Below are 23,370 nucleotides of genomic sequence, written 5' to 3'. Positions count from 1 at the left end.
CGGACTGCCAGCAGTACATTTCATATCACAGGCTGCCTTCAAATGGAATTTTTTAGATGGTTTTTCTGATATGGAAAGTCAAGCACAAGATGGTTTTCAAGTGGTAAATTGTGAGTGCACTGTTGCTATGCAACCAACACCAAAAAAGTAACATTAATGATTGATAGTTTTGTGCTTTATGCATTCCAATTACCATCCCGATGGTGAGGGAACGACAAAATGAAAGAAAAACTAAAACTAGAGTTACATCCCCGAGGTCCCAAAGTGAACCCTTACGTACCAAACCAGGAGGTGAAAGGAGAACTTCACCAGCACAAATACTGTACGGTACATTAATGCAGCGGGAGAGTCTAACTTTTTTTCTGGCTTCTGTTCCACCTGCAGACCATTCAGATCACGAATGCCAAAGTCAGGGGGTCAGGAGCTGTGCAGAGTGTCTGGCAGCGGGGCCACACTGTGCTTGGTGTGCTGAGGAGGTGAGTGACCTCAGAAACACACTCTGACTTCCTCTTCGATGGGCTCGCCGTTAACGCAACCCTGTGCACTGTTTGGGACCACGAGGAAGCTTTTAAATGCGCCAGTTCCGTTCTTTTATCAGGGCGATGCTTATTGGTAGAGGCCACGAATGCTTTTGTGAGTTAATCCTTTGTTTAAAGGCTCCAATCGGTAATTTATTTGACCATTTAAATTGCATTTCTGTTGAAGAATTTGACCTTAAAAATGGAAAAATTGGCATTTTGGAAAGTTTGCAAAGTTAACAATGGAGGGTTTAAAGTTCATTGACTGAAAATAATTGACTAATTATTGAGTTATTATGAGCTTTTCTGCTGTGACAACAATGAAACTGTGGAGAAAATGGAGAATTCAACCAAGTTTTTAAAAATACTTTTATCGAGGACTGAACCAGCCAATATCAAAAAGTGATGAACAAATAAATAAATGGCACAAAAAATAGATTAATATGCCACTGAAGGCACATAAAATAATGTTCAAAATAAATATCGGCAGTAATAATTTATAAAAATGTAACATAAATTGCTATTTGTGTTTTAATTTGCTTCTATATTTATAGCTTTGTGTTTATTCCCCTATCTATTTAGGCTACTTTTTCATTACATCTGTTATTAATTTTACTTATGCATTCTTCTTATTTTTATTATTATTATAATTAGTAGTAGAACCAGCAAAGATCAAAAGCAATAAACAAATAAATGGCACAAAAAATAGATTAATATGCCACCGAAGGCACATAAAATAATGTTCAGAATAAATGTAGGCATTAATCATTTATAAAAATGTGATGATGTGTTTTAATTTGCTTCTGTATTTATCTTTGTATATATCCCCTATCTATTTAGGCTACTTTTTCATTAAATGTAGTTTTTTTTACTTATTAATTTCTATATTGTTAATATTATTTTTAGTAGTAGTAGCAGAAGAAGTAGTGGTATGTATGTATTTTTGGTGCATTAAAGGCATATTGAGCCATTTATTTAATTTTGGCAGTTTCACTCCTCAATATAATAAACAAAGGATTATCATAAAGGATAATTATCTAAGTTGTGAAAATGTAGCTGTAAAAATCTAAACCCTTTAAATCCACATTTACCTGCTGTGTTAGTAACACAGAAGATATAATAAAAACGTTCTAATCGACACCTTTAATGTTGTTGTTTACAGTACATGTTGCGTTCAACAATCACGTAAGCTTGATGTTGATGAACACTGTAAAAGCAACAGTTGATGTGTGCCATCATATATGGGTGTGTTGAACTTACGTGTCGTTTTTAATTACATTTATTTGCATAGTGATGAGCACAGAGACAAAAACACACACACACACATGCTGCGTATCATTATCCCCTTCTCTCTCTGTATAACTGACACTGACTACATCAGTGATATGTATTTATGCTAATTACTGTTCTCACTATAGCTAAATATATTTCATGTTAGCTCATCTTCTGTGGAGAGTGTTTATATAAGGGGTTGTGCTCACCTGTGTGAAGAGTTTTTTAGATTTGGGCCAGCACATATGGGAGCGCTGTGACACAGCCAGGGCCCTGCTGCAGAGGGGCTGTCCTTCTGATCGCCTGGAGGACCCCAGAGGCTCCACCGTCCTTCTGAAAAACCGGAAGATCACCCTCCACCCCAAAGAACAAAGACGCCAACAGCAGCACGGACAAGTCACCCAGCTCCAGCCTCAGACCGTCCTGCTGAATCTCCGGCCAGGTGGGTGGAAAAATATGTACAAACAGCCTTACAACTACATTTTCTACTGAGGTTTTATTATTTCATCAAGGAGATATCTTCCATATTCAGATCTTTGTCTCATCAAGCTCACAGGGGTATGCCAAAGTCTTTTTACCGTAATTATGGTGAAATTTCCTGCAGACCTGAGTCAAGTGAAGGACACGGTTCTTAGAGTTCGTGCAGTTTTTGACAGCGGCACAGAAATAAAAAGGTACTGATTGCGAACAGAAGCGGTGGGCTTTGGGGGAAATGTGGAGCTACTACGCAGTCATCATGAACAGGCTGTGACTCATATAAAAATTTAAATAAATGACACACATGGCATTTTTATTAGATGGATTTAAATTTCAATCTGGCCTCTGTATTGTAGTATTGGATCTGGATCTTACCTGTAAAAACTGTGGTTCTGTGGCCCCCAGCAACCCCTCAGCCCCCAGAAAGACTACCACAAAAAACATTTGTAAATGTTTTTTTTCCACATTTTAGGCAAGTTTTGTTGCTTCAAATTATCAATATGAAGTAAATGTCTATTCTAATGTAAAGGTATAGAATAATGACACCATCTGCTTAGACTGGTTCCCTATAAACCTCTCGTTCATGATGCAATACTGTAGCCAACTGGGACGAAGTCTTCTGGGAAAATGAAGGCTGAGTGGCACCACTTCTCTCTGCTTCTATGTATGTCTCCATTATAGACTACATGCATGAATAAACTCATTTCTACAGTTGCGACAGTGGCGCCAAAAACAATATCTCAGCTGAATAACAACCATATAGGTCGACACTGAATGCAAATTATTTCGACCCATATTTATGTTTCTTGTTCGACAGCGACCTCTAGTGGCTGTAGTAATTATTTCAGCAGCAAAGGAGGAAGTGAGGCAAAGTAGTATAAAGAGCGCCAAGTCAACATAGGGAGGAGGTCAAGGACAGGACTGTCACCCAGGAAACCACTGTTTGTGTCCTGTGTGAAAGCAAAAATCAACGGTGAGTTATTTTAACTGACTAACGTAGTTTAGTTTATGTGATGTTCATAACGTAACTGATGTTATATACATAATGTACATAATGTGCCTGCGTAAAGGTCTGGTTCGTCTGTCGCTGGTACGTCATGTCGTTTTTGGCAAGTCAATAACACCTCCAAATGTCCTGAATATTATGGATATGGATTCATCCTTCCAACACAATCCCCACATTTCTCGTTTGTAGGTGAACCCCAGAGCTTTGAGGTGAAGTTCAAGCGTGTGGACGACTACCCCATAGACCTGTACTACCTGATGGATCTGTCCTTCTCCATGGAGGACGACCTCCCCAGCGTCAAGAAGTTGGGAGCTGACCTCATGGAAGAGATGAGGAACACTACGAGGGACTTCAGAATGGGTTCGTCTGCCTCTATTTCCATTTCCTCCTCACCTGCAGTGTAGGCTAACATCATTTTTCTTCACTTTTTAAACCTCCACACACCTTTTTTATGGAATACCCTTGTGTCACATTCGCTCAGTTACACACCTGGGAGCTGCCCGGTACAATCATAATCTTACTACTGGCCACTGAGCAGCACCACTGGAGCGATTGGGGATTAAGTGCTTTGCTCAAGGACAACTGGTAGCTTTTGAGAGAAGGGAGGGCATTAGTTATTCATTTTCCACCCTTCAGTCACAAAATCACCTCTCAAAACTTTACGCCGCTTCTTACTCCCCTCCATTCGTTGCCACTCCTAAAGGCTTCGGAGCATTTGTGGACAAGACCGTGATGCCGTACATCAGCACAGCGAAGGACATGCTCAGAAACCCCTGTAAGAGGACTGAGCCCTGGCCCTGCACTCCCCCCTTCACCTACCATCACATCCTGAGCCTCACCGCCAACGGAAGCCTCTTCGCAGAGCTAGTCGGGGGCCAGCGGATCTCTGGTAACTTGGATTTCCCAGAGGGAGGGCTGGATGCTCTGATGCAGGCCGCCGTTTGTGAGGTAATGCAAGGAAGCCCAGCAGGGAGGACTGCAATATAAAGATTGTTGTTTGTGTTTGGGTGGGCGTTATGTGGAGGAAGTGGAAAGACTGCAGACAATAGATGAGAAGGGTATTTCAGAATACTAAGCTTCCTTTGGGAGACTGCACCAGTCAGTTTGGGGTTGTGTTTGAAACTCGTCTTGACATCTAAAATATGAAAATTTGACGTTAATAATTTTATAATAACTGGTTTGAACGATTTCACTCCCATGGAGCAGGAAGCCACAACGTATTACTCATCCTGAGTCATTTGATTACATACAAAAGCAGAAAGGTAATTCTTTTCCCACAGCCTGTCAGAAATACTTACATCAGTCACGGCGCTCGATTTGCTGCCAATTGGTGGTTCATTGACTGTTTGATGTTCTTCACTTGCAGAAGCAGATCGGCTGGAGGAATGTGACTCGTCTGCTGGTGTTTTCCACTGATGCTGGCTTCCACTTTGCTGGAGACGGCAAACTGGGCGGCATTGTACTTCCCAATGATGGAAAGTGTCACTTGCATAAAAATGTGTACACCAAAGGAAATTCCCAGGTTTGGTCTTAAGCTACGACAGGTTTTTAAAGCCCCTTTTAGCAATAAATTTTATATGATATTAAAGGGGCTCTGTGGACCTAATGTGTTGCCCTGGAAGCTGCTTGTTAGTTTATGTTAGCGGACTCCATTTCGAAACTATTGTTAGTTTCTGTTGCTCTCTGTTAGCAGAGCAGAGAGAGGCACTGAGACGAGACACTCTACTAATATACTTAAGTTATGGCCTATGAAACGTACGAAAGAGGTCTAAGTTTATTTTAAAGTTAATTTAAATGTTGTAGGCTATCTAACCATAAACAGCCATCCAAGAACTTATCCTTGGTAAACTACTGTCAAAAATTGGCAAAATTATTATTCAATCAGTCAATAGGCTAACTGATAAAAGATGATGTCAATAATACTAATATTTCACTACTCTTGCTAGCGAAGGTAGCATTTAAGTTTACAAAACTTACTCAAGTAGCCTAACGAGTAGCCTAGGAAGTAGCCTAGCTTACTAAGGTTTGATACCCAGCCCTGTATTTAGCTCCTTCATTGGTTTTATGCTACATTTACTACATGGTTAAGTTTTACCTCTCTTATCAACCACTATGCCAGCTCTAGCAGGCAGCTGTTTTGGTCAGAAAGCCTTAGAAAAAAAACCAACATGCTAGGCTACTTGTCAGGCACCAAACAGAACACAAACAACGTGAGCAACTAGCTTAAAAAAAGTTGAACATCTATCAGTTTTTGGTAGCAATAGCCTTCTTTTTTCCCCGAATACCTTATGAAGCACGTTTTTCTAGAAAGCCCCAAGAAGTCAAAGTTCTTTAAAGTTAATTTAAATGTAAATGTAAAAAATGTTTTTTAAAAAAGGTCTAAAATTGGCAAAATTAAGTTAAGTTTCCAAAACTCATCTTTAGCATACCAAGTAGCCTCGGTAGAAGCTAACTAAGGTTATAAACAGCCCCATATCTAGCTTATTGTTTAGGTTTTATGGCACATTGACTGCAAGGTTAAGTTGTAGCTCTTTTTAACCAATACCTCTAGCAGGCAGCTAATTTGGTCAGAAAACCTTAGAAAAACCCAACATGCTAGGCTACTTGTGAGGCACCAAACAGCAGACAAACAATGTTAGCAACTAGCTTAAGAAGAAGTTGAGCATCTAGAAGTTTAAGATCAAGATCGAGAGATTTCTGAAGAAACCAAACAAGAGCTGTATGCACTACGTTCAATGGGATAACGATGTTATTCTTTCTGTCAGCAGGTATTCACTTACTTTCTGCCTCACTTCCTATCTGTCAGTTTCAAATGGTCTCCCTTGTGTAAAAAATGGATTAATGTCACGTCTCATTCTCATATACACAAAGTCCAAAGCTTTAGCTCAGCAGAACAAGCCATCACAGCAGTGTGTGTATGTTTTCGCTCTGTGTGTAGCATCGGGTAGCTGTGGTCCTGAGGAGCATACATTGTTTATGCTATGGACCAGATATTGCAGCGCGTGCTAAATTGATTCCCGTCTGCAATCCTAGCAGTGAAATAGAGGTCCGGGCTGCTGCAGACTGAAGTCAAAGACAGTGATTTAAAGGTCAGAATCAACAGCACAGCTCCCTGGGTAAAGAAGATGCTGACAGGCACACCCTGATGGGAAACAGCTGGAGTGTTTGTGGAGTAATCCCAACCGAAGCTTTCATCTCTCAATCTCACTGTGTTTGTGTATAGATGGCTTGCTGGGCGGTGCTCGAACGTGTATGTGTCTATTTTTTTCTTTGCTTGTGAGTGTATGTCTTTGTCCCTGTGTTTTAAACACCCATATAGCTTTCTCATTAGGTCCACGAGAGTGTTATGTGTCTTGACCTCTTTGCAGTCCAGATAGTCGACAGGTGGAGTGAATACAGATACATTATTAATCTATATCTGTCTGGATAAATGACCGACCAAGGCTGAAAATGAATGTGTGAGACACGGGTGTTGCTCCTCTCTGAATGGTACTTATTTATCTATTTGGAGGGAATGGAAATTCTGTCAGGGAGAGTGAATAAATGAGCAATAGAAAGAGTTGTTAGATGGGAGGGAAAGGGGGAGGACAGCGATAGAGGGAAGAAGGAGAGCGTGCTTAACTACTGATTGCACATATATATCTCGACCTGAGTGTTATGCATTGCATTTTGCATCTGCCCCGACTCTGCTCTGTCAGGACTACCCTTCAGTGGCTCACGTCGCCGAAACATTGAGAGAGAAGAACATCCAGATCATCTTCGCTGTCACCGAAGAAGTCAGACACTTGTACGAGGTACAGTAGAGACTGTCTCTACATATATTTAGGAAAACATCATGGTTTGGGTGAAAATAACTACATTACTCGTGCAACTTCAGTTACGAACATACATACATTACATACATGACTTCAATTACATTAAGAACCTGGTGTCACTTTGTTACGTTAGTTAAAATAACTCACTGTTTACTTTTGGTTCCACGGTGGACACGAAAAGGTCTCTAGGCAGACTTTGTCGCTCTACTTACAGTTTGGCCTGACTTCCTCCTTTGCTGCAGTAATAATTACTATGGCCACCAGAGGTTGCCAAACAACAAACGTAAATATCGGTCGTAACAAGCTGCTTTCACAGTCAACCTATATTTTTCTGTCGAGGACGAGCTGGCAAATACATCGTAGTGTACGGAAATGATTTCTCCTCTAAACCACTTTTATGGAGCTTTTCCCAAGAAATATGCTAAATTCAGCCCCCCTGAACTTTTCACAAAGGCTTCCAACAAGTAAATAAGTGTTTATAATCTAACTATCATGAAGGAAATCACATATTTTTCTTAACTGTATGACTACGAATAGAGCCTGAAACTTGATACTGGCACTTATGTGACATAAAATGTTAAAAATGTGTAAAGATTTTAGTTTAAAACGTTTTAGAAAATAACTAAAATGATCAACAGAATACGAAGAAGCAATGTGATGTTTTGTGTTATATGTATTGTGTTGCAGAGGTATCTATTGAAGTTAGCATGCTAACCAGCTAGCCCTTGTTAACTGAGAGTACTGGCCCAATCTTACAGTGCACCTTTATGTCTGGTGATATTCTTCACTTTGTTATTGTCGACTAAATGCAAATAAAACACCAAAAATAATGTTCTTTTTATTCTTTTTCAAATAAATTCCTTAAAGGGCAGAAGAATTGTATTTTTCAGCAAAGCTTCTTCTTACAGGCATTAATGGTGTTTTTGTTGGAGACTGATCTCAGCTGCAGATTCGGTGCTCTCATGAGCGTTTACAGCCGTAGGACGTTGTGTGCTCAACTGACTCAAAGTAAACTACAGTGCCTGAGTGCTTTGTAATGAGGAACCACCAGTGCAACCGTGAGGTTAACTGATATGTTTTTGGACAACAGTGGCACAGAGGAATACAATATATCAGGCTTTGACAATGTGGAAAATACTCCGATAACTTTGGTTTTGGTCTTTTATAGAATTTGTTATCAATAAGAAAAATAGAGGATTTCAACAGACTGTATCCTGACGTCAATAAAAAGTTTTTTTTTCAGGTTTTATATTCATATTCAAACACTTTCCAGTATACTACCTTCATCCATCAGAGGCTGTGATTGCCGACCATGACCAATTCAGCCTCCATGCTTTGACACCGCCATTCAGTTTGTCTCTGCCTCCATCACGGAGAGGTTGCTCGAAAAGAGTAGCGTATAAATCAGTTGGCGGACTGTCAATGAGCACATATTCATTCATCTATGTCGAGTATACTGTTGCTTTGCTGCAGGGCCTGAGAAGCGTCTTCCCAAAATGTGCAGTCGGAACGCTTTCCAACAACTCCCACAACATCCTGCAGATAATAGTCGAAGCGTACAATGTAAGTGAGGCCGAACCTCCCTTCCCACCAAGGTCATTAGCCTCATGTGTGTAGCCTGCTGACACCTCCTCATCTTTAAGGGGTTAACTGCTCTATTGACTGCAGGCGCTGACCTCTGAGGTTGTTATGGAGAACAGCAAGCTGCCGGCGGGCTATCGCATCTCTTATACCTCGCACTGTAAGGACCGCAAGCTGAGATACGGCGAGCAGGGGAGGAAGTGCTCCAACATCTCCGTAGGTGACGAGGTGTGTAGTCGTGTGGCTGGCTCTGTGTGTGGTAAGCTATGTAAGTGCCGCTGCTAGCATGTGGCCATTGACGGTAATGCTAATTATGATTACCTCATTAGTGGAGCATTTTAATCGTGCTGAAGGAATTCTCACCTCCCCTCTAGGTGAGCTTTAATGTAAGCATTACAGCACCTCTGTGCGTGCCTGCTGCACAAAGACCACCCCGTGTTATCATTAAGCCCCAGGGCTACAGTGAAGAGGTTGAGGTCCTGCTGAGCCCCATATGCGAGTGCTCATGTCAAAAGGACGCGGTCCCACACAGTCCTACGTGTAGCCATGGCAACGGCACTCTGGAGTGCGGCGCGTGCAGGTAGGTGAAGCAGCATGATGGCGTTAGTTTGGCTAAGAAGCCTAATTTCAGGTTATCCAAGCAAGCTGATATTTGCTTGCTGTGTTACAGGTGTACAGAAGGGAGAGTGGGAACGCTGTGCGAATGCGAGCGAGCGGAGTCGAGCGAGGCGTTTGACTCGTACCTTTGTCGCCGTGATAATGCATCTGAAGTGTGCAGCGGACGTGGAGAGTGCGTTTGTGGGAAGTGTGTTTGTCGTAAGAGCGGTAAAAAGCCCATCCACGCGTACTACGGGGAGTTCTGTGAATGCAGTGACTTCAGCTGTGATCAGTACCGAGGAGTCCAGTGTGCAGGTAAGACACAGAAACCACATTACATTTTATTTTGAAAAAAACGTTTTAATCATGTTTTACTTTCCCAGGCCACGGCAGGTGCGTCTGCGGGGTGTGCGAGTGTCTCCCAGGTTTCCGTGGTCGAGCGTGCGAGTGCCCTCTCAGCTCGGAGTCTTGTCTCTCTCAGGACAAACAGATTTGTTCGGGCAGAGGGGACTGTCACTGTGGCGCCTGTATTTGCCACGACAACCGCTTCCAAGGCCCGACCTGTGAGCTTTGCCCTTCCTGCCCCAGCGTCTGCACCTTGCACAGGTACAGTGATCTCTCAGGTAACATGTGTTTTTAGTTTGTGTATTTCCTGCTCACAGTGATGGTTTATTCCACAGAGAATGCGTCCTGTGCAGAGCCTTCTCACTGGGCTTGAATCCAAAGGAGTGTGAGACGAGGTGCGTCCACCTGAACCTCACTCTGGTAGGTCAGGCAGGTGTGTTGGCAAGAGTGCCCCCCTCTCCAGGCCTTCACAGGTGTATGGAAGTGGACACAGAGGGCTGCAGAGTGCACTTCCTGCTCAGGACTGGACAAAAAGAAGATGTTCATGTTGCTCTTGAGCGGGGTAAGCAGACCTGATTTTCTATTTTCTTCTTCCTGTCAGTTTAAGCAGATCTGAGGGATTTTTTTTAAAGGTGCAATATGTAAGAATTGACCACCAGTCGAAAATCATACTCACAACAGAAAGGGGCAGAAGATTTCACTAGAGTAACTCCTGCTAACTGTAGCTGCCGTTAGCTATTTAGCTAACTTAGCAGTGTAGCTAGCAGTCCAGACTGGGAGCTCGGAGCACTGGAGGAGTGTTTACACGGCGAGCACAGGAGCTTTGGACAAGGGACGGGCCGGGGCTAGCTGGTTAGCATGCTAACTTCAGTAGATAAAACCTTTATTTTTTCTCATTCTGTTGATAATTTTAGTCAACTTTTGAATGTTTTTGACTTAAATTCTTACATATTGCATTTTTAATGTCTGTCTGTATATCATAATAAAGAATTAAGCTTGTCTATTACATTAAAGGATACGTTCATTCAGTCATTATCTACTCACCCCCATGCTGATGGAAGGTCAAGTGAAGCTTTGTAGAAACATTTCTGAGCATTTCTCACAGCAAAACATCGTTGCAGCATTCTCCTAAACAACTGAAGCAGCTGTAAAATGTAAAAAATCAACTGAAAACAAACATTAAATGGCTCCTTACAGATGGTATGGTGTAATCCAAGTCTCAGAAAGAGATATCAAATTGATTTTAACAGTGTTTAAACCCTCAATGCGTGGTTGAGCTTGTGCACCCACGCTAACACGTTTAGCTTAGCAGCTAAAGTAAAGATTTCAGCTCCTTTCAAATCAATTTGGGATCTCCAGACTTCCAGAGACTTAGATTACACCGGACAAGCCGCATAAAAGCACATTTTATGTTTCTTTTCGATTGTTTTTTTATGTTTTAAAACAAGTCCCCATCTACTTCAGTTGTTTAGGAGAAACTCTAAAAAAAATGTTTTGTTGACTACGAAACTTCACCTGACTTTGCATCGCTTCAAGGTGAGTAGATGATGACTACATTTTGCATTTTTGGGTGAACTTATCCTTTAAACCCCTTGAAATGGCCATTTTTTGCACACAATTTAACAAGCTGAGTAAAAACACAAACACCGATTGACTGATTTGATTGGTTGTCATTATCGTATCATGCGCAGTGATCTTCTTCAAGTTGTCTGTGTATTTCAATCCACTTTCTTTCCATCAAGTTAGCAGCTTGCACTCACCAGCGTGATATTTATCAAGTGAACTAATTCAACCCGACATACGCTTCTGGAATGAGTATCGACAGCCTGTTTCTGATAAGGAAACCGCGCCTTTCTCCGTTTTTCTCAAGAATGCCCATCAGGTCCGAACGTGATTCTGATCACCGCGGCGCTATCAGCCTCTGTTGTGGTGCTGGGTGTGGCTCTGTTGCTGCTATGGAAACTACTCACCAGCATCCATGACCGCAGGGAGTTCGCCCACTTCCAGAGAGAGCTGGAGCAGAGACGCTGGAACAGGGTGAGCCCTGCCCCGAACAAAAACCTTTTCTGTCAGCCGGTCAGAGGCTGCACAACAAATGTCAGAATTTGTCTTGGTGACTTTGCTGTTGGGGACATTTTTGACAACTAACAGTGTAAAACAAGGGAATTCTGGTAAACATGGCAGAGAGGAAACGGGGGAAAGAGAGAAAAAGGAGCTATGGAAAGGCAAAAAATACACATACACATAAACTTCTCTAAGTTTGATCACCAACACCATCAGTTTATCAGCAGTAACGTGACACAAATCGAATGCCTGACAATAACCATGTATGATGACACTCGTTTCTTGTTTACTGCAGAGGGACAACCCCATCTACAGGAGCGCCATCACGACAACTGTCAACCCCAAGTATAAAGAACAGTGATAGCAGCCATGGAAAGAGATCTACTTTTCAATCAGGATCCCTGTTGTGAAGCACAATGAAACAACATCCTTCATCTGAACTGTTGTCGGCAGTCGGTCCAACTTGTGTGGCTCAGGAGTGGGAAACGGGTGTTGGTGTCTGACTTACTTCCCCTCTGATCACAATATGCATCCCCGGACCGCCGGTCGCCAACCCTTCCCCTCTCTGCATGCTCTGCACGTGCACATATTCACGCAGCATCCCACAAACTGCTTCCTATACAAGGTTAGTTGTCTGTGGGATACGTGCAGAGTCAATGCCCTCAGCTTATTAAACCCCACAAAAGCTAATTTTATGTAGTGTGATATTTTGTAAGGCTTATGCAAGGAAAGTCTGCCGTATATGCTGACGGTTGTCTCAGCTGTTTAACTTGGGTCTCTGAAGGCGAGATATAGTGAGGTGAGCATTCTGCATTATGCATTGTAATCCCTGTGGAGGCGCGGGTCTTTACGTGGGTCTCCACTGCCCTCTAGATGAGAGGAGAGGCAACTGTCGCCCTGCTGGAAACGATGAAGCAGCTTCACATTCGTTTTCAGTCAGAGAAGAGGAGCTATTTTGGACACAAACGTGACACTCGGCTCGTGCTTTTTTGCATTTTCAGCAGACACCTGTGAATTCATCAAACACCGCAGGCCTGACGTGGTGCAATGTGGCGTACAACTTTAAAAGAGCAGCCAGTGTACGTGCCAGCCACTTTTGCCAGAGCGCTGGGCTGAATCGTGTACGCTCAGAGAAAACAATGGGATGTTCAAATCTAAATTGATATTAGGGTTTTTTTTTCCCACTGCCTACAGATGGCTGCTGATGACCTTGCTGGGAGAGTTGAGCAAAGCGATATTAATCATAGCGACGCCTCCTCCACTCCCAGAGTTAACCGGGCAGGCGTGCGTGCAGCTTTAACAGCCAGTGTGGGAGGTGGGATTTGGTGGCGGCGGCGGTGGAGTATCAGAGAAAACGACTCCATATGCTTCCACTATGCAGCATTTCTCTTTCATCTGTGCCTGATCATAAAAAAATTGTGCGGCGCAAACATCACAGCCTCAGAGGAGGCAGCGGAGGAGGGGGGTGGGGGGGAGGAGATGCAGCCCCTGCGACAAGACTCATGTGAAGGGGGCAGAGCTGGGGAGGCGGTGGTGTAGGGAGGGAGGTGACCATGCAGCCCCTGGAGACAGTTACATAACAAATACTGCAACCATGTTGTCGCTGTTGCATCTCATCACTTGTGAGCGGCTTAAATAAATGAGTAACATTTTGTTAATGGCTGTGTCATTATATTTTTATGTGTAGCCTTTTTTTTCTTCTCTCTTTTGCTTTCTTGAATGCATCCTTTAAATAAAGAACTGCAATGAAATATATTATTATTATTGTTTTTATTATTATTATTATTATTGCTCGTGGGTGGGCGGGGGCACCAGTGAGCTCATCCTCCCCGAGCTCTCCACAGGTGATTGGTGGCATTCACCCTCCAATCACAATCCGCCTGCAAAGTGGCTCGGTGGTCAGTTTGGATCTTTTTCTTTTTTCTTTCTTTCTCTTTTTTTTTTTTGTGTGTTAGTCGAAGTAACCTCAGCGAACTATCCAAGTTTACCCGTCTGCGACAGGATACCCACTTTCTCTACCCCCTGCTTTTGTTCCCAGCGAGTTAAACGCACTTTCCGAGCACGAAAAAAACATTTTTTTAATTCGTGTTTTTTTTTTTTCTTCTCCCCCTTCCGAGGCGTCCTGAGGGGAGCTAACCAGCGTTAGCATTCGGGCTAGCATGACAACCAGAAGAAGAACTGCCATCATCATCATCATCCTCCTCATCATCATCACCCTCTCCTGTGGCTTTGCTAGCAGCAGGTAAGTTGCAACTCCGGCTCAAGCTAGTTTCCCCCCCCCCCTCCTCCCCCCGTGTTGTCCTTCCTCGGGAAGCGGACAGAGACGCCTTTCGATGAGGGGGCAAGTTAAGTTTGCGAGCTGAAACGAAAGTGTTTGGCGAACTGTTAGCCGAGCTGGTTAAATGGCGCAGGGTCAGGGTAGCTGGGGCTAAGCTAGCGTTAGCTGCCTGTCAGCTAGCCTCGGCGTCGCTGCTCAAACACACTTGTGTCTCTGATCTCCGGGCTCGACGACGAGTCGCAACCCCCGTTAAAAGCTGCTTCGTAGTCGGCTTCGTGGCGGTGCCTTGTTGTCGTCCACGTTGTGCTAAGACGATTTCTGTCTGTCGTGTCCTCCTCTGCCTCCTCCATGTAAGGCTTCGCACTAATGTGCACTCCTGTGATGTTGTGGCAACAAAACTTGCTCTGCATTATTAAACACATCCGAAGCTAATCGCCCCTGAAAATCAATTCTCACCGTCGTTTGTATCGAGAAAAGAGCAGATGTGAAGTTGAGACTGCCGGTGAGGGGGAGTGCTCCAGATTATTGTCAAATCATGCTCCCAATTCCCTCCCCAGTGATGCCACATATATCAGCTAATGGTTGTAATCAATGCCCAGTAGAGGAGAAAACGAAGAAGGTGACAGTGAATGCAACATCTCTGTTGCTAGTAAATCATATTAAATGTCTTATTTTGAGTATCAGACCCTGCTAATGATGTCTTCCCTGCCACTCTCTCCTTCACAGGTCCTCATTGTGGACTACAGATGTGTGCCTATTGCTCCCAAATGGATGATGATGATGATGATGATGATGATCATGTCAGCCTCCTACATCTGTATCATTCAGTCATGCCCGCAGGAGCTCTCATCCATCCCCGCAGGTTATTTGCATGTCTTATCTTTCTCGTCCTATTTAGCTGTGACATAAACATATACTGGTTTGTTAACTGTGGTGGTCTCAGGGCCGATACAGATACTAATGATTAGTAATCAAGACGATAGATAACTCGTATTTGTAACCGATATATTCCCAGTGAAATATTGGTGTCAAAATGTAGAATGACCAGGGATGTAATGTAACTAGTACTGTATTTTCAGGTACTTTATTGTTATTGTTGTTTATTTGATAACTTCAGTAACTAGTTTCTTTGCAGATTCAAATTATTATATGTTGATAGGCTATCACTTGTGACGTGTAACCAATCGGGTAGTGTTGTGGGCGGGACATTGAGTGATACCACAGAGGGGTGACAGAATGATCAGAGCCGAAGTATTGCATTTTTAGATCAATTTATTCTATCTGCAGTCAGAAAATGCTGAATATCTGCCCTGTTAATCGTCCAGGCTGTCTATCGCTACAATGTATGTGTGTAGACGGGTGTAGTGTGCGAATAGTTAAAAGACGATTGTTAGTTGTAAAGCCTGAGAATGCAGATTGTTTGAGACATGTGTAATGAAGTTTTCTCTTGTCCTTCAAGGAGGAGGTTTGATCTTGAGTGGGCTTTAGAGTTTCCATACTGATTCTTACTGGATATATTTAATAAATAAGTCCTTGAACTAGGCATGACACCTCTTACATCCGAAACAAGGAGCACTAAACTATAAAACTGGAGTAAGACTCAGGTGATTATATCTCTGTGTCAAGCACCATATTCTGAGTGACCAAGGTACTGTTCTTTTGGGCCACGCTTAAGTCAAACATAAACATCAAGCACAAGTGAGATGTTTAGCAGATTTTGGCCGATATATTAAAAAAGGGACAAACCACATCAGTTTGTTGACTCAGAATGTGGTCGCATGTCTGACACGATCCGTGTCTGGATGTTAGTCAGTCCCATGATTGGTGTGAGGCAACCAAGAGTGGTTTGATTTAAATGAACATCCAGGCAGTTGCAGTCCTATAGTCAAAACACGCCACACGTTGAAAGTCGTCAGCGGAAGAAAAACCAGACATTTCACAGATGGCCAAATGGGAATAACATTGCAGTACATCGGTCATGTGCGGAGGGACCTGTGTTTTTCCCATCCGTGGAGCTTTTTGTGTACAGCAGACAGAAGACTGGATTTCCACACCATCATACGAACAAGAAAAACAAAGCTGCACCGGGACGAAGCCGCACTCGATCACAAAAAGTGACAGCTGGCAAATTAAACAGTGTTGTCTGCTGGAGTGTAACTTTATGCTGTCCTCCTTGTCGTTGTGACATCATATAAGCACCATTGGAAAAAGAAAATACAGTGTACCATTCATTGTTAATGGTCAGGAACATACTGTCTCTGGGAAACAAAAAGGTTATACACATTGTCAAGAACTACAGAAGGGCATCAGTGATTTCATGCAAAGATCTTGATTGTTAATTTAAAGACTGATTTGGTGTCAGTATTTCAGTCTAGCTGCACTTGTATAGTTTTTGCTGTCTTTCAAATATATATAAATATATATATCAATTACTTAATTTCTACTTTCAGATGCCACACAGTACTGTTCTCAAGTATTGCTAACTAGAAAGAAATCAACTAAAATGTCGCCAAAATATACAACTTTACATTTCTCATCTTAATCTTACATCACATAGCTTCACTAAATTTGTATTTATTGCACAATCATTTTATCGTGAGCTTTTATTTTGTACAGTATTTCTATTTGTGTGAAATAAAATCAAAAAAACAAAACATCAATGGCAATCATGACAGCGCGGACGTGTAGGCGGGAATGTTTCCCCACTTTTCTATCCTCGTCTGACCCTGCTGGAGTCTCATGAGTTAAGAGGAAGCCAGTCACTCGTAATTACAGTGGAGTAAGTAGTGTGTGAGTGCTCCCACCACACGGTGGCGATATTTGCAAAACAATTGAATGCAATGGGAAGGAACATGTGTCCTATTTTTGGTTGCACATTAATTTTAACACATGACACAAGTTTGTAATTGTGTTCGTCCTTGAAAGGTTAAAGCGGTCCCACACAGCCTGCCTGACCCACACATATGATGTCTAAATGCAGCGGTGCCACAGACAGCTCCTGTTTATTGTTTTGATGTGTTTTTTTGCTACAAATGTATATTTTATTTTTTTTTTAACATAAAGAATAAATGTGTTCTCGCACGTCAGCATCAGCCTGACGTTTACCGGGATGAGAACATCCCGAGCCTGGGAAGTTCACATCCCTTCATCAGCATCCAGCATCTCGCCCCCACCGTCGGTGCTCTCCCCCCCCTTCCTCATCCTCTTCATCCTCCTCCTCCTCCCCCCCTCGTTCCCCAAGGGTCTCGCGAGCGCGCACGCGTGCGAAACTGCGTGGGAATGGCTGTTTGTGTGATCGAGGGGGTTGGGCCGCTCGGAGCGAGCGGAGAGCTGCATGAGTTTGTAATGTCCGCCATGTTGGCCATGGCGTATTGAACCGGGGAGGAACAGCGGAGCCTAGGAGAAAAAGAGACCGACAGAGAGCGACCGAGACCCGGGCCTGCCCGGCTCTGTTCGCGCTGCTTACGGACCCCGAGCTCGCCCTCAATCGGACCGGCTGACTCCAGGAGACCGTCACAGATTCATCCATGAGAACTCGAGGCAGAACTGCTGTTATTCCTCGCAGACCGAATAGATTTATGCTGCATCTTTTAATATAAAAATGAGTAAATTGTCGTTTCGGGCGCGGGCGCTGGATGCTAGTAAGCCTCTACCCGTCTTCCGCTGCGAGGATTTGCCTGACCTGCACGAATATGCCTCGATCAACCGGGCAGTGCCGCAGATGCCAACCGGGATGGAAAAAGAGGAGGAATCGGTATGTTTTTTTACTGCCGGCCGACTGGCGGTGGATCACTTTGGCGGTGTTTTCGTACCGAGGGGCGCCACTATGTTGCCTGCGCAAGCTTGTGCAAAATGGCCGCCATGTCTGCTCTTTCCGTGCACACGACGGATCTCGACGAATACTGAATATTACGACCCCGCTCCGCCGCGGGTGTCATCGTGAGGGCCCGGCGGTGCGGTATTTTATTCGTAAGCCGTGTTGTGTCCATTTGTTTCACTTCGACGTGCACCCGAAGGCACAAAGAAGTCACGTGACCTGTATCTGTTCCACCATTTTGTTGACTTTCTCTTCGGTGAAGGCGAGCTGGGGATAGGCCTCGGACACGCTGTGTACTTTCCGTGAACAAATGCCAGGGGGAGACACTGAGCTCCCCCTCCCCAAGCCCGGTTTGACAGCTAGGTGTTGCGTGTTGACAGCTCCAGCGCTGCCATGTGTGCTGCTGCTGCTGCTGCTGCACACCGCCTGCACTTGGTGTTCATAATCCTGCTTTTTTCTATTTAACCACAACACATAACGCTTAAACAATTACACAGTAGCACGGGGAAGCGTGGTGTGTTAGGGCATGCATGGTGTGGTGACGCTTCATTCATGCTTTTCAACACGACATCTGTTTTGCTCAGTGGATAGATGGTGGTGACAGTAGTCTGGGTTATTTAAAGTGTGTGTTTATTGTTGAAAAGTGACAAGAGCCACCTGATTCATGATTTAAAAAAGCAAGGTGTGCTTTTTTTGTTGTTTTTTCATGTAGATTGTTGTAGCCTCATTGCCCCAAATAAGAGTTGTAAGCATGCGTGTATCTGCTTTTTTTTTTTAACCCTCTAGATGTTTGAATCGTCACTTATTGTACTACAGTATTTGTTCTCACCTGTCGATTCAGTGTTACTCCCTTCTAGTTTGTTTACTTTTGTGCGTGGTATGTTGTTTTTTTTAGATTTGACTGGCATTCAAATCACATTAAAAGATAGAAAATGATTTGCATTGTGCCCGTGGACAGATTATGTAAAGCCATATGGCTCTAACCCGTTCGAAGCGCAGCTTGTCAGCTTGGATATAGCTCAGATGTAGCCTTTGAATTGTCAGCAAGTCAAATAGGGTAACTCCATTAAGTTCACTTTCTTCTGCTGACAACAATATAGAGTAGACTCTAACTGTAGTCTGCACATTTATAATTATTTTTTGACCAAATTACGTTTAAATTTGTTTTATTTATGGACTGTGTTGTTATCTGGTTGTTATTTCTGTGAACAAGGCATCAAAGGCAGGTGCATTAGCTGGTGTTTATTACCCCTCCTGCCCCGCGTGGCTGAATTTCTCCCAGTCACCTTATCAGCAGGAGAAGCCTTTCTGTGCCGCCGGGATGCCTCAGCAGACACAAACACAAGGAAAGCACATACAGGGGCCCGCAAAGTCAGCAGAAATCCTGCCCCCCTGTCGGCCCTCCCCCACCTACTGTACACATACACACAGCGGCGTTACATAACAGAGTGACAGAAGAGATAAAGAGGACAGTTTTACTACAAGGCTGTGCATGGCTTAGCTTCCTGACCCACATCCTGTCCAGCAACAATGGAGTGTTTCTGTGCTGCGCCGAGTGACCACATGCTGGCATCAGAGTAGTGTCTGTTGGAGTAAGCACACATTATGATCTTGATGAGATGCAAGCTTTAATGGAGTGGGCACACATGGGAAGGAATATCTTTTGTAAACCTGTCGGCAGGTTGTTGTCGGGAGTATATGGTTTGCTGATAGGAAGAGTACATCTGGTGTCGGCGATAAGACGAATCGGTTTGCTGATGGACCTCTTTTCTAGGCTCATTTTAATCACCAAAATAAGAGCCTTTGTGTGTATGCCTCATCAGCATTCATGGCGTCAAACCTGCCAGAAATAATTAACGTCTAAAAGCACCATTTGTGCGCCATCAGTAGTTGCAACTGGACTGGAAATGTGGTACTTTAATCTCTAATAATCTGTGAATGCACAATGTCCTACAGACCATAAATCTCTTGACCTGCTTGTGTTCCTCTGTGTATATGGTCTTTTTTAATGCTCTGTACTTCAGTTACACTGCAGTTTGTCGCGGCGGTATGCATTTAAGTTAGTACATTTCTATCACAGCGGCCAAAAGGAACATTTTGTTCCGTCGTCTAATCGTGGAGTTTGTAATTGTTGTATTTGCGCTCACAGTTAAATATGTAGAGATTCATCGAGTCAGCGTTCAGACCAGCAGGTGTAGCTTGTCAGGAATCACAAGGGTCACCTGGACAATGGCTGTCGAAGTAAAGTCTGCAATGTAGGAAGGACACAAAAGTAAATGCACAAAATATCATGAGTATGTATGTTGTTTGCACAAGTTGCTGTCATTCATAATCGAGTAGTGCTTAGTAAAAGCAGAAATGAAAATTACGTTTATGCACATACTGATTGAAGTACTTTGTTTTGTTGCATTAATTGCAGTGCTTTGTGGATATTAGCCATGGTGTAAACCTGGACGCAAAGAGCAGATTGCTTTCCTTAGGACATGCTCGCCTTCCTGTGGTCGGCATGAGCTGAAAACACCTGCTGGAGGCCAAACTTTTGTTGCCATGGCAACTTTTATTGGAGTCGTCTACTTGGGAACATTTAATGGAAAGAAGGCGTGATGCCGTGAAAAATAGATTTCCGTTTTGTCTCACTTCTGTCTGCATCTGTGGCCGCGGCATAAAGCAGCACTGCCTCTGTGACGTCCCAACACTCCCACAATGTTTTATCCAGCAAGAACACGAGAGTTGGAGGGTCAGTATTAGTTTGTGATTTCTGAGGTGAGAAGCAAGTAGGACTACTCTGTAAATGAGTTTTCAGCTACTGTGCCCGCTGTGCATCCATTAACGTTCAGTGGTGCATCCTATGAAGTGTCCACGGACTCTTGCCTCTTCTCATTTTTTTTGTTTGATTGGTAAGAATGAGAAGGCTGGCTCAGTATTTCAGCACGGACAAACATTTAAAAAATTGGGCTTTTACATATAGTAGAGACAACTTAAAATTTTGATTTCAAAACAGACAGTTGCAAGACTTCATTGAAAAACCTGTTTTACTTCTTCCCATGTGCCATTCACAAAAGCCCTTTATCCCCACTCACCCAATTCCTCAGCAGAGGAAATCCAAGGCTGTGAACCGTGGTTGTGAGGATCACAGCTGCGAAAGATCAGGATATCTTTAGGTCAGAGGCAGCCTGCTGCAATCTGCCAAGCTGATATCCTCTCCAGAAGCGTGCAAAGGCAGGTCTGGGTCCAGCTCAGCTTTAATTGGTTCCTTACGCTCACTCTTCATGCAGGTTCCTTAACTCGCAAAGCTTAGAGTTCACCTGCGTGTCAGACGGTGGGGGTTCACAGAGGGTGGTTTTTGAGGATGTGTTTGACAAGTTACATGACAGAACAAACCCTGTGCAGTGTTGGTTAAGCATCGGTTCATAGACTTAACACAAGGTCGCGTCAAATCGGCTGACAACTCCTTGATGAAGCAGGCGTCTGTTCTTGTGTTTGCCAGCGTCGGTCTGTCATGTTAAACCTGTAGCTACTGGCCACACAACCATGCCGGGCGTCTGTTGCTGAGTATTGCTGCACACAATATTTATGGATGTTTAGAAGAAACATATTTTATTTTACACATTTTATTTATTAAAACTTTTAAGACATGGTGGTTCAGTTGTTGAAGGAAGCCAGAGGCCGTGCTTTTGAATCCACCGTCCGACTGGGTGTCTGTTCAATGGTTGGTTTCCTCCCACAGTGTCCCCAACTTAGAAGAATTGAAGTTGGCCCGTAGGTGTTGATTGGTTGTAGGTCTACTGTACAGGTTTCAGACCTTCTACCCTAGTTCTGCAGTGTCAAGCTAAACCAGAGTTATTATTTTGTCCACAATGCACGTCTAATTTAAGACGCAGCTCCCTTTCACATAGGTGTTCAGTAGCTTTTTCTTGTAATCATTGGTCAACGCCGGCTGTATGCTCCAAATAAAATTGATTCTGCTGTGCTCCAGACTGTCAAGCTGGTATTACATTGTGAGCTGAGGGAATTGCAAGAACACTATTGCAACTCGACTGAGTTCAGGGTGCATTTTCTTTTTCACATTTAGAGTTTAAAATAGCTGAGATCAGGGCATGGAGAACCACAGCCTCTGCAGTTTTAGACCAACAGTTTTAGACGGGACAAGCAAAGGGGTTGTTAAATGTACAATCACACGAAACTGTTCGCTAATTGCAGGCGGTTGTGTATTTGTGGGCAGTGAACATGGCTTAGTAAAAGTTTCAACAAGCCTGGTTGCACAGTCTGCGCATACTGCAACAATCCAAGCTAAATGAGGCATTTTTTGTCTTTAAACCTGTGATTTGTGTGTGCAAACATGCCAAATTGAGTTGTGTTTAGAGCAACATGCCAGCTTAAGTTGGTGACAAATTGCTAGTGAATGGACGGCAATTTGTTTGTGGTGCGTGTATGTTTACATCCCAAACTCATTTAGAGCCACTAACCAGCAGGCAGTGGGTGATGGACGTTGCCTGCATCCTCTCGAGTGAACAGTTTCACTGTAGGTCCTCAAGGTTAAATTCACAGTGGTCCGACAAACACAGTAAGCTGTTTTCTTTGTGTATTGGTTGTAGAGAAAGTGTACAACGCTTGGCTTGCTGATAAGCTTACCAGGGGCAGATGGTTCAGCTCTGGACACACGCTGTGTCCTTTCATGCCAGCTCACAGCTCTGATATGGTTCCCCTGTTACTCCACGCGGGGCTCCTCATGGCTTCGGATTATACTTAAGGTCCTAACCACTTACAAACTCCCACGCAAGTGTGGAAGTGTCTAAAATCTACTAGTTTTCGGGTAATGAAGATTAGCCATGCACAGACATAGTTTCGTCGAAGCTCAATATTTGCCAGCCACAATTGGTATGTCATTGAACACTGACCCATATCTCAAAATCCACAAGAAAGTGTGACTGTGAAAAAAAAGTGTGTAATGTGAAAAATGAGTAGGAGCCCTGTTAAAATACTTGTTAGAGCAAGATGGGCCTCAGTCAGTTGGACTGGATTGGCCATCTGTTGCATCAACTGCTGAGAGAAGGCCTACGAAGTCTTGACTACAGAGTGAGCATATATTTGTAACAAGCTGCAAAGCAAAGTAGGTCTCTGTTTATTCTAGTTATTCAATAAAAGCATGTTTGTGATGGCCTGTCAGTAATATGTTTTCCGGGCATATTTTCCCTGCTACAGTAAAAAGGGTTTGTTTGTGTGGGATTCTTCTGAGCATCACATTTTGTAGGTGAGTGTATCAGATTACATAATATAAAAACATTCAGCGCTTGCTGAGTTCAAGAGTCAAGCGGTATGACTCATTTGTCTTTGTCCTTGTTTGTGCAAGTTGGTTAAAGTGCCAGATTTTCTGCTTGGAGAAACTTTCAGGTATTTAATCTCTGAGCCCATGACTCACAATGTGTGAACGGTGTTTTTGTTAAACTTGCACAACAGTTTTTCTCTTCCGACTAACTTTGTGGCTTGCTCCTGCTGATTGTTGCAGCGAATGAAAACAATGAGTCACTGTTGTGATAGTAGTGTTACCTGTGCGGGGCTCAGAATGACGTCTTTGCCAGAGCTCATGCTTTGAAGTACAA

The 23,370-nt window shown here is 43.4% G+C and overlaps 2 protein-coding genes across 3 annotated transcripts in view; both read left to right on the top strand.

Annotated features, from left to right (window-relative positions):
* Positions 1-2,048: 2,048 nt before the first annotated feature.
* LOC141014341 (integrin beta-1-A-like) lies at positions 2,049-12,036 on the top strand. Its single transcript, XM_073488080.1, has 11 exons — positions 2,049-2,232; positions 3,463-3,633; positions 3,977-4,221; positions 4,640-4,795; positions 8,757-8,897; positions 9,044-9,249; positions 9,340-9,581; positions 9,650-9,872; positions 9,947-10,173; positions 11,482-11,648; positions 11,971-12,036. Exons 2-11 carry the CDS (start codon positions 3,531-3,533, stop codon positions 12,034-12,036), a joined length of 1,776 nt encoding a protein of 591 aa, XP_073344181.1. The 5' UTR covers positions 2,049-2,232; positions 3,463-3,530.
* A 1,577-nt stretch (positions 12,037-13,613) lies between these two features.
* The window catches only part of LOC141014423 (enhancer of polycomb homolog 1-like), a 29,532-nt gene continuing 19,775 nt past the window's right edge, over positions 13,614-23,370 (top strand). Inside the window, exons 1-2 of one of the 2 annotated variants that reach the window (XM_073488204.1) lie at positions 13,614-13,917; positions 14,680-14,815. Coding sequence is in view for 1 of the 2 variants with exons in the window: in XM_073488202.1 (XP_073344303.1) it covers positions 17,555-17,707 (153 nt within the window). In the remaining variant the exon portion in view is untranslated. Of the gene's footprint in view, positions 13,918-14,679; positions 14,816-17,258; positions 17,708-23,370 lie in introns of those variants that run through there. The other variant, XM_073488202.1, reaches the window with a different exon arrangement.

This window comes from Pagrus major, chromosome 19, assembly GCF_040436345.1.
Source record: "Pagrus major chromosome 19, Pma_NU_1.0".
Lineage (NCBI taxonomy): Eukaryota > Metazoa > Chordata > Actinopteri > Spariformes > Sparidae > Pagrus > Pagrus major.
The sequence above is the reverse complement of the archived record's forward strand: the minus strand, read 5'-3'. Positions and strand labels throughout refer to the sequence as shown.